Source organism: Littorina saxatilis, unplaced genomic scaffold (genome assembly GCF_037325665.1).
Source record: "Littorina saxatilis isolate snail1 unplaced genomic scaffold, US_GU_Lsax_2.0 scaffold_2251, whole genome shotgun sequence".
Lineage (NCBI taxonomy): Eukaryota > Metazoa > Mollusca > Gastropoda > Littorinimorpha > Littorinidae > Littorina > Littorina saxatilis.
Window position 1 is genome coordinate 1 of NW_027128071.1, and position 16,960 is coordinate 16,960.

The 16,960-nt window shown below is 39.9% G+C and overlaps 1 protein-coding gene across 1 annotated transcript; it reads right to left on the bottom strand.

Moving 5' to 3' along the window:
• Nucleotides 1–4,165: 4,165 nt before the first annotated feature.
• On the bottom strand, nucleotides 4,166–12,354 carry LOC138956435 (uncharacterized). The gene is made up of 5 exons (XM_070327795.1): nucleotides 12,309–12,354; nucleotides 11,143–11,476; nucleotides 10,009–10,062; nucleotides 8,370–8,417; nucleotides 4,166–5,489 (listed from the first exon to the last, which is right to left on the bottom strand). The coding sequence occupies exons 2-5, from the start codon at nucleotides 11,300–11,302 to the stop codon at nucleotides 5,389–5,391; spliced, it is 363 nt and encodes a 120-aa protein (XP_070183896.1). The 5' UTR covers nucleotides 11,303–11,476; nucleotides 12,309–12,354; the 3' UTR covers nucleotides 4,166–5,388.
• Between the last annotated feature and the right edge of the window lie 4,606 nt (nucleotides 12,355–16,960).

Sequence of the window (16,960 nt, forward strand, 5' to 3'; positions counted from 1 at the left end):
CCACACGCACACACGCACACACATGCCCAAACTTACTGCTCTCGTCCACGTAGTCGTTGCTACCAAAGCAGACGACGGAGGCGTATCTTCCTGTGTCGCACGTGCCGGGCTTGACACAGTCGCTGGAGGACCGCTCGCCGCCTGTACACTGCATGGTGGAGTTGAGGTGCGTGTCGAACGCTCGCACGTGGGATGAAGTCGTCCCGTAGGCTGAACAGCACACAGCTTTCCCGTCGACAAATTCAAGATCTTGGCAAACACGCCTGTTGGACACAAATCATAATAAAATCAGAGCGTCTGGTTATCAATGTACAACAGCCTGGTTTGCGAAAGAGTGAATGCCCTTGCTTTTTACTCAAAGAAATATTGGAGGGGCCAATCACTAACGAGGGGAGTGTCGGACACACGTGAACAGGAGCACGTGTGAAGTTATTAGTCAGAGGAAATCAAGGGCTTCACTTCTTCACACCCCATACTCACACCCCGAGGGAGTTATTTCCAAAACACACACACCATGCGCCACGCACGCACGCACGCACGCACACGACGCACGCACGCACGCACGCACGCACGCACGCACACACACACACACAACACACACACCACACACAACACACACACACCACATACGTGTCTGAGGGGTGGATATGTGGACATTTGCCGCAAAGAAAAATGTGTTTTATGTGGACTTGTTTATTTCTAAAGCTACAGAAACGGAGTGCAAGTGTAAACATGTGTTAGACTTTAAGAATACTTTTTGAGAAAAAAAAAATTAAAAACACTCATTATTGAAAGTTACACACCCAAAAATAGAGATTCTGAAACACGTGTTATATGTGGACATCCGCCACCTAAAAGTGAGTGGTAGCCGGACATAATTATGACCGGAAAGCTGTAAATACTATCAACTTTATCAAAATAGCGTTACATATACGTGGTAGTACAAAAAAGCTACCAGTAATCCCAAATTATTACCCCCAAAAAATAGGAGGGGGGTGGGTTAATTTTTTTTTTTTTTTTTTTTTTTTTTTTTTTGCATGAAAAGACTTAAGGCCAGATTTTCGTTACAAAACTGGGTGGGGGGGGGGGGGGGGGGGTGATTTTTTTTTTTTTTTTTTTTTTTTTTTTTTTTGCATGAAAAGACTTTAGGTTTAGGCCGGATTTTCGTTACAAAACCAAAGCTTAGTTAAAAAAAAAAAAATAAAAAAAATATATATATATATAAAAAAAAAAATTTTTTTAATTAACCTAAAATGTTTGTTAGCATGAATTAAGGTCGTGTCAGAATGTTTAAACCAAAACCAAAACTTTATTTAAAAAAAGTTAATCTGAATAATTTTCAATCTTTTAAAATGTGTGTTTGTTTTGTTTAAAATTAAATGGCTGGATGGGGTGTTGGTAACCAAACCAACACTTTATTTCGCAAAGCTAGCGTGAGCAGCTAGAGATTGTATTCTTTGATGTTGAATTTTTGTTTGTTTGTTTGCTTAACGCCCAGCCGACCACGAAGGGCCATATCAGGGCGGTGCTGCTTTGACATATAACGTGCGCCACACACAAGACAGAAGTCGCAGCACAGGCTTCATGTCTCACCCAGTCACATTATTCTGACAGCGGACCAACCAGTCCTAGCACTAAACCCATAATGCCAGACGCAAGGCGGAGCAGACACTAGATTGCCAATTTTAAAGTCTTAGGTATGACCCGGCGGGGTTCGAACCCACGACCTCCCGATCACGGGGCGGACGCCTTACTTCATTGTCTGTTTGATATGAGGATAGATACTTGATCTTTTTATCGTGCTTTAAAAGATTCAAGGATTGTTTGCGTTTGCTTGATCACACTAAGAAAACAAACGAGAGACTAAAAACACAAGAAACGAACACGCTATATTCCAACATCGGACGACTACCATCCGTGAATAACTTGATGGTTGAAAATGCAGATCTGCTAATATGCACTGCCATTACATGTTTAAGACATGCACGGATCATATCACAAACGTGTGCTACTCCCTATAACTGAAACGTTAAAGCACCCTCACAAAAACACACTAGTAATTAATATCACAGTAGGAAGTATCCTCTTGAGCTTATACTTTAAAACGCTATTTAGCTTTGGTTCCTCAATGTTTGTTTGATGTTTGTTTTCAGGAGAGAGAGAGAGAGAGAGAGAGAGAGAGAGAGAGAGAGAGAGAGAGAGAGAGAGAGAGAGAGAGAGAGAGTAAGTAACCATTGAATGCCATTTTCAGGTGTCATTTTTTCTACTTGTTAAGTTAACCTTTGCCGTGCTTCCTGGGTTCACCTGTACCCAGAGACACACTAAAATCATTGTAACTCTGGAACCATTAAAGGTATCGTTTTGAAATTTTAAGTATCTCTCACACACCTAATTTGCTATCTGTCTGCAAATTTGTAGTGTGTACATGACAAAACATTAAAATTAATTGATTATGATAATTTACATAAACACTACCGATGGCGCGGGTTCACACAACCCATACTTTTAAAGAGTAGTAGTGATTGTAACTATCCCTCTGCCGACGGCGCAGGCCGGGTTCTGCTACACCCATAATTACCAGAGCGGCGGAACAGTGTCTGTCTGCCTGTTTCTCCAAGAGACTGTCTGTCTCTCTGTCTGTCTGTCCGTATCTCTCTGTCTGTATGTCTGTTGTCAGTTGCTCTGTCTGTCTGTCTATCTGTCTATCCGCCTATCCGTCTATCTGACTGTCTGTCTATCTGTCTCTGTCTGTGTCTCTCTCTCTCTTCTTAGTCTCTCTCTCTCTCTTTCTTCTTAGTCTCTCTCTCTCTCTTAGTCTCTCTCTCTTTCTTAGTCTCCCTCTCTCTCTCTCTTAGTCTCTCTCTCTCTTAGTCTCTCTCTCTCTTTCTTAGTCTCCCTCTCTCTCTTTCTTAGTCTCCCTCTCTCTCTTTCTCAGTCTCTCTCTCTCTCTTTCTTAGTCTCTCTCTCTCTTTCTTAGTCTCTTTCTTAGTCTCTCTCTCTCTTTCTTAGTCTCTCTCTCTTTCTTTGTCTCTCTCTTTCTTAGTCTCTCTCTCTCTCTCTCTTTCTTAGTCTCTCTCTCTCTCTCTCTCTTTCTTAGTCTCTCTCTCTCTTTCTTAGTCTCTCCCTCTCTCTCTTTCTTAGTCTCTCTTTCTTAGTCTCTCTCTCTCTTTCTTAGTCTCTCTCTCTCTTTCTTAGTCTCTCTCTCTCTTTCTTAGTCTCTCTCTTTCTTAGTCTCTCTCTCTCTTTCTTAGTCTCTCTCTTTCTTAGTCTCTCTTTCTTAGTCTCCTCTCTCTCTCTCTTTCTTAGTCTCTCTCTCTCTTTCTTAGTCTCAGTCTCTCTCTCTCTCTCTCTCTTTCTTAGTCTCTCTCTCTTTCTTAGTCTCCCTCTCTCTCTTTCTTAGTCTCCCTCTCTCTCTTTCTCAGTCTCTCTCTCTCTTTCTTAGTCTCTCTCTCTCTTTCTTAGTCTCTTTCTTAGTCTCTCTCTCTCTTTCTTAGTCTCTCTCTCTTTCTTAGTCTCTCTCTCTCTTTCTTAGTCTCTCTCTCTCTCTCTCTTTTCTTAGTCTCTCTCTCTTTCTTAGTCTCCCTCTCTCTCTTTCTTAGTCTCTCTCTCTCTCTTTCTTAGTCTCTCTCTCTCTTTCTTAGTCTCTCTCTCTCTCTCTCTTTCTTAGTCTCTCTCTCTCTCTCTCTTTCTTAGTCTCTCAGTCTCTCTCAGTCTCTCCCTCCCCCTCTCGCTCCCCTGCAAGAAGTCGGTGAAGGGAGAAACTCGATGCACCCACTGAAGTAGCGCTGTGGGTTTCCCTGAACCCACCCCGTCGTTAGAGAAATAAACGGTAAAAACCCTCTTTCAAATGTATGGGTTCAGACAAACCCGCATCGTCATTAGAGAAATAAACGGTAAAAACCCTCTTTCAAATGTATGGGTTCAGACAAACCCGCATCGTCGGGCGTGTGTAGTCAAAAGCGGCATCCGGCAAAGGTTGATGTGTTGATTTCAGGGGAAATTGTTTTTGATGGTTACAAAATATATTGATCACACTTACAGGCGAATGACACAAAGTGTCCTATTCCCTGCCACACACAGTCGTCAGTTCTTTGTCACTCATAGTGTTGAATTTACTGTCACAAACACACTCACAGCCACAGTCACACACCCTCACTTGGCGAAATCAAACTTTCTTTCTTTATTTGGTGTTTTACGTCGTTTTCAACCACGAAGGTTATATCGCGGAGGGGGAAGGGGAGAGATGGGATAGAGCCACTTGTCAATTGTTTCTTGTTCACAAAAGCACTAATAAAAAATTTTCTCCCGGGGCTTGCAACGTAGTACAATATATTACCTTACTGGGACCTGGAGAATGCAAGTTTCCAGTACAAAGGACTTAACATTTCTTACATACTGCTTGACTAAAATCTTTACAAAAATTGACTATATTCTATACAAGAAACACTTAACAAGGGTAAAAGGAGAAACAGAATCCGTTAGTGGCCTCTTACGACATGCTGGGGAGCATCGGGTAAATTCTTTCTCGTCCCAACCAATATGGGACTCCCCCTAACCCGCGGGGGGAGCGAAAACAAACACAATTCTCAAGAATCAAGTAAGCAACATATATTTTGCAAACCATAATCTGTACTGAGGTGTTCAATGGGAACCACATTTTTAGAGCAAAAGTTTAAAACAACACAAGAAGACAACACAAGAAGACTTGAAAACGTTTTCCTACTGGACAGAGCAAATACAGTTACAATGGTCCATACAAAAGTCATGATCAATGGGAGTTATCCACAACCCAGAAAATCTCATACAAAGGACAGCTGTCATGACATCTGTCAGTGCAGACGTCCACATATTTACACCAAAAAGAAACAAGGTAAACCAGAAAAAAATCATGAAACATAATCAAGTGATAATCCGAATCAATTTTCACATCAAATATTTACGTCATTGTTTGCTTACATTCATTTCACTGAAGAAGGGCGTGGCCCAAAAGTCTTTGTAACTTGGTGTTTACTGTTTTTTTTTCTAATTAATCAAAATTTGTGTCATACCAAATTTTTAGAGCAAAAGTTAAAAACAACACAAGAGATTTGAAAAGGTTTTCCAACTGCATGGGTGGGAGCAAAAACAAAGTGCTTTACGAAAAAAAAAAAAAGGTGTATGACCGGGTGGGTGTTGGGGGGGGAACCACTTTGCTTGTCGACAAAAATATTTCTTTTAACTTCCATCAAAGTGACAGGAAACTGCGGGAAATGGAATTAATATTACAGTAGGAAGTAACAGTTAAATTTAGTACATGTGCTTCAGGTGTTTTTTCTTTTCATATGCCACTTTATCTTTAATTTGGGTCCAGGATCTCCCTTCCAGTATTTGGCTGCTTGCAATGCCCAACTAAATTTGTTTCTTTCCTGGAAGCTTTCCTCCCAAAATGGAAGCTTGAAAAAGCTTTGTCACGGCCTTCTCTTCTTCTCTCAAGAACTTGCTGTAGTTCCCTGAAACAGAAATTGACAGCTGTTCCTCAAAATGCCTTTGTTGTACATGCTAAAGACTACAAAAAATGAGCACCCCAAAAATCACACCTTCCATGGAGAAAATAACGTACAAAATACAAAAAATAAAACAATACTGACAAAAATACATATTTCCCAGGCCTTCAAAGACAGAATGATACAGCTAACAGAGCTAAACGACTCCCAACAGATGAAAAAATGGTTATTTTCAGTCCCCGGCCCCCTTCAGTGAATCTGGATCACGTTTTGTCAAAACGCAACAAACATTATTGAGTTTTTGGAGCGCTGTGGCAACTTTTAATTTGACCCCTACCTTGTTTTAATGACTGCCAGATTACCTAACGACTTCTGAATCACACACACATTGAAAGCATTGACAAGGTTTTTGATGATGATTAAATGTTATAATTAGCTCATTAATATAAATTTGGAAGCAAGAAAAGCTCGCTGTCCACTATTTCTTGCTGGAGGGCATTAGAAAGGTAAAAAAAACAAAAACATGTTGGTTGGATTTAAATATTAGTTTGTGGGGTGTGTATATAATACAAGGAAATGGAACGAATATGATAAAATAAAATAATCAACAAGAACAACCCAAAAATCAATGAGACCATGAATTGCATCAAAGACAGGTTAGAATTTGTGTAGTGTGACTCCTCTTTTATGGTGCATTGCACTGAAGAGCAACCGCCCTGATATTATACGTTATTTGCGTTTTTGACCAAAATATGACATTTTACACAGATCGAGACAGTCATTGTTCTCCGAGACCGCGCTAGCGGTCGAGGTGAACAATGACTGTCGAGATCTGTGTAAAATATCATATTTTGGTCAAAAACGCAAATAACATTTATGTATCGATCGAATTCCTTTCAGGTACTGACTTTGTTGTTGTTTTAACGATTGAACGAGCACACACACACATGCAAGCAAACACATAAGCTTCATATTTTGGCGTTTCAGGTTGACCGAAACTTCCAAGGAACTATAAAACACACGTCATGTACTGACTTTGTTGTTGTTTTGACATTGAACAGCACACACACATGCACATGACGTGTGTTTTGTAGTTCCTTTGAAGTTTCGGTCAACCTGAAACGCCAAAATATGAAGTTTTGTATGCCTCTGACGTCACATGGCTCAAAGAAGGGAAATCCAATGTCCAATCGATACATAACCCTTTGTGGTGGACTGGGCATTAAGCAAACAAACAAACAAAGAGATTGAAGAGCACAAGTCTGCTGTATGTGCACTGAGCACAAACAGTTAAGTTCTGTGAAATTTGGAGAGCCTGCAGCTACCCAGCAAAAACACCATAAAAACCATTGATTTTTTGCTGTTTTTCAGTTTTGTGGTCGCTCTCTTTTACACACTAGATCAGCCTGACAGCGCGACAGATTTGAACGAAATTTGTATGAATCATTAGGCAAGACACCAAATAAACTTTCGAATGTAAAAAATGTAAAATATCATTCAGTTTAAGTCACTGTTTCAACGGTTGAAAGTGAATCAAGCCATCAAAAAGCACAATTTTTGAGAGTAGATGTGGTCACGGACCAGTGACATCATACCCAGATATTGCTCAGATTCCAGAAACACATTTTTGAGCAGAAGAAAGACTGATTTTCAAATACACGTATATTTCTGACCAAATAACTGCTGTTTAACATCTGGGGTATACCACTGAAAAAAATATCCTTAACTTTTTTGTGCTCAGTGTATCAGTGCATGTATGAAATCACATAATTAAATAGTGAGTGTGTGTGATGTGTGCACAAAGTGGTGAGTTCCAATCTCTCCGATGAGAGACCACATCCCTTTTAAGGCACAGTAAGCCTCCCGCAAACCATCAAAGACACACAGTACAAACACCCTTTTGTTTGAACACTCACCGCTTGAGAATATCTGAGGTGCCTTACGTAAAGAGCCAGCAATTTTCAATGAATTTATTTTTGCATGGTTTATCTAACGCCTGAGCCATCGTGGACCCCGGGGTGTGATCAACTTTCCTTTTTTTTTTCACAAATCTAGTCGTCAGTTTGTGATTTCAATGCGACTCGCTTTATCTGCATTAGACCGTTATTGTATAACTCTGAATCTAAAATGCAACAACGACTGCGAGTCACACAAACTTATCGGTGGAGTTTGGCTTCAAAGAAGCAAGTTCAATGCAAAAAATTCGTCTGCTTCGGGAAACACTTCTTTGCGTGACATGCTTCCGGACTCCCTTTTTGTCAATTTTTCAAAACTTCGAGTTGTACTGATCTTTTTTTGGTGAAAAAAAAATCTTTTAGGATTAATGAATGCTTGTGTTACAATAATTTATTATTTAGATTTTAGTACTAGCGCCAAAAAGCGTCTGATTTTGGTACTAGACAATCCTGCAGGCCATGCAAAAATAAAATTTAAAAAAATGCTAGCTCTTTACGGAGGGTGCTTAGGATGTTCGCAAGCGGTGAGTGTTTAAATGAAAGGGTGTTTGTACTGTGCGTAAAAAACCTGGCAATGTCTTTTCAGAAACTGATAGTTTACGTGAACCAGAGTGTGCTGACGCTTTCTGTTGTCCATTTGTCTATTATCCCTACCAAAATTACCCGTCAACATGACAGGCCACCTTCAATTTAAGGACACTTCTGGCAAGTCAATCGCAGGTACCCCTGTACTATCTTTTGCAATGTAGTCTAAAAATCAGTACTGGCACAATGGTGCACAAGTGCTTTCCATGACCACTTATGATCTGGTTTAGCTCCTTGCAGGACACATACCAATTAATTCTGGTGTTTTTTTTTGGGGGGGGTGGGGGTGCATATTGTGCGAGTAGTATGCATGGCCATTTGTTATTATTATCAAGGCAGTACATACGTTCGTTGGATTTTCCTGCTACTGCTGGTACTGGGTCTGCATCATCAACTGTAGAAGAAAAAAATGTTCAACATGTGAGACTTTCATTTTTCAGACCTCAATAAATTAACACATTTATTTTAAGACTCCTTCCTTTTTAAGACCAGATTTTTTGATAGATTCCAGTGTGTTAGATTTTGAGAATACAATTGGGCAGAGGAATATTCTTAATCAAGTCATTCAAAAGTTATTCACTTTACAATATCAATTTTACATTGCCTTTGAACAACATTTTGACAACAGAAGATTGAAACCACACATACATACTCAGAAATCAAACAAATGTTTAGGAGTTATGAAATCAGTGTTTTTTTTAAAGTTTGGCCATGCATCTTCTTCATATCACTTCATTGCAATTATATATTCTTATGTCCAAATCAACTGCACTTCACTACCCCCCGCGGGTTAGAGGGAGTCCCATATTGGTTGGGACGAGAAAGAATTTACCCGATGCTACCCAGCATGTCAGGGGCAGACCTAGGGGGGGGGGGGGGGGGTTCCTGGGTGCCCGGAACCCCCCCCCATCCGGGTTTTTTTTTTTTTAATATTTACTGAATAGATACCTTGTTATCTTCCAGGAGAGGCCTCCGATTGACCTAAACAAATAAAATTCCGTCAGCATCTGGGGGGCATAGCCCCCCAGACCCCCCACCAGGGCTCTGCCCCTGGACCCCACCGGGGCCTGAGCGGCCTCTGGACCCCTGCTCCAATTTGGAATCCCCCCCTTATCCATAACTAGGTCCGCCCCTGCATGTCGTAAGAGGCCACTAACGCTTCTGTTTCTCCTTTTACCCTTGTTAAGTGTTTCTTGTATAGAATATAGTCAATTTTTGTAAAGATTTTAGTCAAGCAGTATGTAAGAAATGTTAAGTCCTTTGTACTGGAAACTTGCATTCTCCCAGTAAGGTCATATATTGTCCTACGTTGCAAACCCCTGGAGCAATTTTTTATTAGTGCTTTTGTGAACAAGAAACAATTGACAAGTGGCTCTATCCCATCTCCCCCCTTTCCCCTATCCCATCTCCCCACCCTTTCCCCGTCGCGATATAACCTTGAATGGTTGAAAACGACGTTTAACACCAAATAAAGAAAGAAAGAAAGAAACTGCACTTCACTGAGCTACTTTGTAGAAGGTCCAGAAAGGGTACCAATGTCTATCACATAAATACCACTGCTAATACATGCATACTTTTAACTGTTGACTTTGATGACTGTTACTTTCATGACATTAAAAAAGAAGACTGATCTGAGAATCAATAGACTGATAAAAAAAATCACAGCAGGACAAACAATGTGTGTGCCAAATGCAAATCTTAAGTCTGTTCTGTTCAGCAGATGTAACAAGTATTAATTCTGGCCTTTTGGGGTTTGGTTAGCTTTGAACAAAAAGAAAAACAACGATGTGTATGTTCAAATTTGTTTGAGGGCAAATTGGTTCAATCATAAAACTGATTCATATCAAACTAAAAAGATAGCATTTACACTTCTGATGTAATGTTAATACATCTTTGATATCAATCTATTTTTGTGCAATGCAGGTTTAGTCATCTAAAACATTATTGAAGTCACGTTGTTTTATCTGATTCAGATAAATACCCACCTTCCTCTTGTCTGATTTCCCCTTCTTCGTTGTCTTTGTTTCTTTCAGAGTCACCTGAAATATGAATATTTATAATGAATAACAGAATAACACAAACATGGTGGAAAATGACAGTTAAACAAAAAGTAAATGCTCACACACGACTGGCCTTTGTAACCCCCGCCCATCCCTAACCCAACCTTACCCCATAGAAGACTCCCTCCCTAAGACCTCCAACCCCCGATCAGACATGTTCAAATCCATGTTTTCTATTATATTCTGTCAATAACCTAGAGCTGTAAGTTTACCCCATTTTAAGACCTGATGTTCTCAGGGTTTTGTAGGTCTTAAAAGGAGGATTCCACAAACCTCACTCAGTGACTAGCCTGATAAAATCAACACCCACCATATTTTGTAAAAAAAAAAAAAGAGATTCTTTTAAGGTAAGGAATCCCCATGGGAATTGGCAAAACATTTTTCACTATGAGTGTTTTGGGGTATGACCCAAACATAGGTGACCTTTTTTTGATTGGCTGATGTGTGCAATGGTTTCAAGCCAAACTTTGCAAAACGAAAAAGGACTGCGAAAAAAAATCTGAGCCTCATAAACACAGTGCGGTTGAAAATGTAAACACTGAACCTCCCACCTCCTCCTCCATCGCAATAGCTCGCTCATTCAGGTATTGCGACTCTTAAGAAAGAAAAAAATAATAAAAGTCAAACACAGTAAGACCGAAGACTGTGAATTTGACACAAAAGACAAACTGACAGGTTTCAAATCTGTGAATATCAAACTTTTGAGATGTTTTGTAAACAAACTGTTGCTCCCATCATGTAAACAACCTCCCTCCCGGCCATACTTGTTTGTCTTACGTCTAATCAAGCATTTAAAAGCAATGAAGATCATTTGTATATATGTCGATGTCTAAGAGAATAAGACTGTATTTAATTACAGTCGAGATCGCTTAACACAAATGAAAGGGACCAATATTTTTTTTCAGCTCAGAAGATAAAGCCTCATAACTTTTAAAGAAAGCAACATTCAAAATCCCAATCATTGTGCTGTTCTATACACATGAATTAGTGCTTTAATTTGGGTGTGAAATCGGTTGCAATAACTCTTTTGGTCAAGTTTTTATTATAAGGAGTACCTACCAATGTTTCGGCTGAAGGTCATGTCCTTCAGGGCTGTTCCCTTCTGTTGAGGGACTGACCCCTCTTCCATTGCAAATAGAAGAGGAGCCATCCGCGTCACCTGATGACCCTGGAAATTTTGTCGGTAGTGCCGAAGGTGGACCGCCTCTGTGTGGCCCATCCATTGGCACAAGACCTCGAAGTCCTGGTCATTTAGTCCCAACACTTGGGCTGTTGTTGCGATTTCTTTATGGAGGTTGGTGCTGCGTAGCCTTTCCGGGTGTTGTATTTTCTCGGCTACTTCGTCCACTGTTACACGAAGGGCATCCGATCCTCTGATGTAGCCATTTGAACCCTTCAAAAGAAGGTACTAAATTACAGAGGAGTAAGGAACCCGTTTAAAATAAGGTCAAGCCATTTTGTTATACCTTTCAGTATAGACGATTACCCATTTTGTGACAGCCACACAGAGTGGAAGGCAGAAATCAGTATCTCGCAAAATGAGGGCACTGTTGCATGCTTGTCATTATTTGTTTCAGCATAGCAATCGTTAGATTCGAGTAGAAATTGCTCTTAAAACATAGCATGCTACGCCAAAAGCATAGCAGTTGGCAGCTATGTGTGTGTAGGTGTGTGTGTGTAGATGCATTCCGAGGAAAATGTGGGGCTGATCTTCATGAAACTGTCCATATAAGTTCTGCCAGATAATATCCCCAGATAAAAAAAATCTTTTTTAATAAGTGTCTTTGATAATGTAATATCCGCATTTTAGTGAAAGTTAATGCAGGTTCTGTCACGCCCTCATTTTTCTTTTGATCAAATTGATTGAAATTTTGGAGGCTTAAAATCTGAAAAATGTCATTAAAATTAAACAAATCTGCTATCGATCCAAATATGATTTCATCTTATATTTTATCATTCTGTTATTCAAAAACCATACACACCGTCATGTTTGGATTAAATGCTCAGAAAGTTAAAAAGAATAGGAAAAGCGTGCTTACCTATGAAGCTCTATAGCCTACTATGTTATCCTTGCTTATTGATATATATTTTCCCATGTTCTTCAGGTGTCATGTAGTGCAAATTGCACTCATTTGTCTATTTGTATGTTATTTACCCCCCCTCCCCTCCCACAAAAACAAATGAGAAAGAAAAGGTTCTAATTGAATGCCATGCACTATTATTACCTTGCTGTTTAAGGCAAACACAAAAGGTTACTCGATGCAACCATTCCTGCTTGACGAAAGTCAACAAGGCTGTGCACGGCTTCCTGGACTTCAGGTGTCAGGATCACTGGCAGAGGGCGTGACCTTTTCCCCGTGCAGCATAACCCTGGCATGGGTTGTCAGCACACGTTCTTCCCCCTTGTCAGCCGAATTTTTTAGTGTGGCTGTCCATGCCTTGGTGAATTTGTTCTAAGTCTTTCAGCGTCATAGTTGCAGTCTATAAAAAAAAAGCATATCATATGAAACGTTATCAAAATAATATCTAGTCAAGATTTGAGACTGAAACTAAGGCAGCAACACTGAAAAGCAGTCAATATGTAGTAAGGTTTGGCCTGTCTCTACAAAGCATGCTAATGTGAAAAGTTAAGCAATAGTTTCTCAGTGCTAAAACCTAGATGGTAAACAGCTATAGTTTGATCAAAAACAAGAAAAGCAAATGCTTGCACACAACTCGCCTTCGTTGCCCTGTTAATGCTGCCCAAAACAAATAACGGTTTTGGGGTGACAAAAAAAGAACAGGGCCGGAGTGCTATGTAAATTAGGAGCAGTTCTTCCAAACCCATTAAAAAAAATATGACACACTAGCCTGTTCCCGTATACTGAGCCATTTTTTTTTTGTTTTAGCAAACTGCATTGCAGTTCCAGAGCAAATGATCATCGTTCCTTAACGAATGTGTTTAAACCTGTTTTTCTCGTCATATAATATGCACAGCTTGAAAATATGGCCAAGAACAAATCTAAGGTTCATCGAAGAAAGAAGAATAACAACATTCTTGTCCAACACAACTTGCATTTTGCCGTGTGCGCTGTAAAATCTCCCAACCTTTAAAGCAGACGAAAAAGCAGACATCTTCATATTTTTCCAAGGGAAAAGTCATTGGTCATAAAGTCTTGCAGGACAGAAACATACTTCTCTACGCTTTCTTTGCTTCTCAAAAATAAAATGTAATTCTTTATCTCAACTTGTCAAGTAAGTCAAACAACCATAGCACACAGAACTGGGCAATGACACTGATTTGAACAGGAAAGATCTTTGATAACGCAAATATAAATTGTTGTTGTTTTTGTTGTTTGTTTGCTTAACGCCCAGTCGACCACGAAGGGTTATTTCAGGGTGGTGCTGCTTTGACATTTAACGTTGCACCACACACAAGACATAAGTCGCAGCACAGGCTTCTTGTCTCTTCCAGTCACATTATTCTGACTCCGGACCAACCGGGCTAGCACTAAACCCATAATGCCAGATGCCATGCGGAGCAGCCACTTCAATTTTAAAGTCTTAGGTATGACCCAGCTGGGGTTCGAACCTACGACCTCCCGCTCACTGGGCGAACGCCTTACCACTAGGCCACCGTGTTGATGTGGTCACACCTATCTCGAGAACTAAGCATCGCACAGAACCAGCGCTCTTCCATTTTGTCACCTTCCTGAACCATCTTACCTTTTAGAGGAAGGGGAAAAAAAAGCTGTTTCAGCTTCATAAAATAATGTTAAAGAGAACTTATGTGACCATAATTTACTTCAAACCTAAAATTATTTGACATATTTAAACTGGCACAACCTCCAGCCTCCTCCACTGACATACTTATCAATATCCACCACATTTTAAAAGGAAATTCCTTTTTTTTCAACAAGAATCATAATTGTAATTCAATCAAGTTGACGTTTTAATGAAACAGACCCTGTGATTGGTTAGAATGCCCCAACTCATTAAAAATTACTGAATAATTAGAAAAAACACAGTAAACACCAATTTTCAAAGACTTTCGGGCCACGCCCTTCTTCAGTGAAATGAATGAGAATGTAAATAAACAATGACCAATGACGTAAAAACTAAAAAATTACTGGTAATTAACAACCTGCTGGCAAGGCACATTGATACAGCTTCAACTAGTCTCGGTTAGCTTTGTGGGTCAGAATCTAGGGTCCTTAACGTCCTCACAGGAAATTTTCCTTTTAGGGACGTGAGTTGATGATACGCTAAAAAAAAAAAATAAAATAATAAATAAATAATAAAAAACAAAATAAAAAAAGGAGAGAAAGAAAAGGGCAAGACCAAGCAAGCCCGACCGTGATAGGACCCCGACCCCGCTCTCCATGAGTAAGGGAGGGGGGTGGGGCAATAAGAATATACGTTAAGATCCTTGTAAGAGGAATATTAATAATTTTTCTTTTATATACGTTGACACTAGGGGAAGGGCCATTAAAAACATGGATTTTAATTCAATTTTATTTCGTTAAAAAAAGATAAAAATCAGGACCACCTGTCAAGAGGTTTAAAAGTGACTACATTGTGAGAATAATATAAAGAACATGCGCAAACACGTAATACTGATCTTCTAGTAACATTTGGGCACATCATTTCATTTACTATGTACATTAAGGGAAAAGTCTGGTTGTGGCACTCGATCACTAGGTGGGGCACTGCCCTTCGCTCCCTGTTACCCGAGCGCCAACAACAATTTATAGGAAGAGGAACAATAGCGTTTTAGTTTTAAAAACAACAGGATATGTCAGAGTTGTAGATTACTTTTGTGAAGAACGAGACATGGTCGAGGCCGTGTTTATCGTCCGGGTTAAAGAGTTGAATTGGCATAAGGTTATATTTGTCTATGTTCGCTTGCTGTTACAGGGGAGGTTAGCGCTGAGAATTGTAGGCCTGTTTTAACGTATGTTGCTACCTGTGTGTTTTTTCTATATCGGTCAAGTCGACTATGGGTGGGAAATAGAACCCTGGGATCTCTGGCAGTTTGGAGAAGGGAACATGAAGTGATTGCAAAAGCAGGATGTCACTCTTTTGTTCTTTTAAAAAGTTCAGCAGTTGTGCTATATTAGTGTTAATAGATCTGCAGTTCCACTGTAGAATTTTTAGTCTATTTTTCTGCGTAACTGGGCTGAGGTTGTATTATTTGACGCCATTGCGACGGAAAAGAGAAACAGGAAAGACAAACAGGTGGACGTTAATCTGTCTCTTCTCTCCATTAAAGGGTTAATTTTAGTTGGTGGATTTCTTTAGCAGTAAGGTCTTTTGATCCTGCCAGAGATCCCAGGGCCAGCATGGTATCGCTGGGTGAGATGGGGCCTAGGCTGGTGTTAGTGATGGTATTTGTGGGTCATTTTACAAGTAGAAAATATGAAGGACAACGAAATACCAAGGCCATAAGGTATGCGAAGTGATGACGTCGAACACTTGACGTAAGTTGATGCATGAATTCTTCGGCACTACGTCAGGAAATTCCAAAGATCGCTTTTGTGATGAAAAATTATTCTAAAGGCAGTTTACAGAGTGGAAATTGGTTTTTCACTGATAAAGTGGAACAGCCTTGTATACTAACCTCTGTCGGTCATCTTCTGTTGAAAATGATGATGTATGCCAGAACAACCTCCGCAAGTCTTCTCCACAATTCCGCTGATGCTCACGTTTTGATTCTTGGAAGAAAAAAACAACACAATCAATCAGCAAAATGACATGATCCCTTTCAAAATACATAAAATCATGAATAGTAGTCAGGGGTGTCGTTTGGATCGGCCCTTCGCCCAATCGCCGATTTGTTTTTGATTTGGCTGAAACTTCATGTTATCTTTACATTTAGAATTTTATTTTTATTTGGGGCACAATCCAGAATTAAATAATGTTTCAGACATCAAGGTGGAAGTTACTCAAAGCCCTGAAAGTCCAAAAAATAGTGCACTTTTAAAAATTTATAAGCCAGAGAACAAACTTTACTGACCCAATCAACAATTTGATTCAGCATTTACTCACATTTGACAAGTAGATTACCATTTCTACTCGCCAGTAACATGTTTGCACTTGCCATGGCAAGTAAATACTTGCAACTTTCAGCGCTGTAACTCTGGTCTGTATGTTATGAAGTGTGAGTATATGACACCCTTTTTCAAAATCATGCACACCAGAGCCAGGATAAACTAATTATTTTTCTGCGTGAGCTTTATAAAACACATTCAAGAAATATATATTGACCCACTATTAACCCATTGAGACCATTTATTGTCCAATATTAAGATTAAGAACACCCTACACATTCAACTTGCCACCACAACATCCTCTTCCTACCCCATCCTCAACCACCACAACACTTGCCTCTATGTTTTTGGCATGAGTTATTTAAAAAAAAAGTAAGTCCCTGCAGGCAATATAATCAGCTGTGCAGACAATGCCCTGTACCGGAGACTGTTGAGTACATGCCTGGTTGTCTGTGTGTGTTTTGGTAAGGCATCGAGTACAGTGGTACTCCCGACAAACGACCCCCCCATCAGAGACCCTCTCCCTTCTCAGACCTCATTCTTGCTGACGGATTAGTTTTGCTAGATATAAATCACCCCCATGGCCGACTCCCCCCAGAACCCGATTTGCGACTGACTAGTTGTTACAATTTGCGACCTTGTAACGACATTTTCAAATCAAAAACCTAACAAAAATCGTAACGTTTTGCTTGAATCTCTGAAAAAAGATCGCAAAAATCACTCGGCCGGAAATATAACAGACGACGCGTTTAGGTCTCGATTGCGCATGTCCGGCGTTCACAATTTTACGATCCCAACATGCCTTTTCTTTGTCCACTTCCTTTCGAAAAATCAACAAACACACGTGC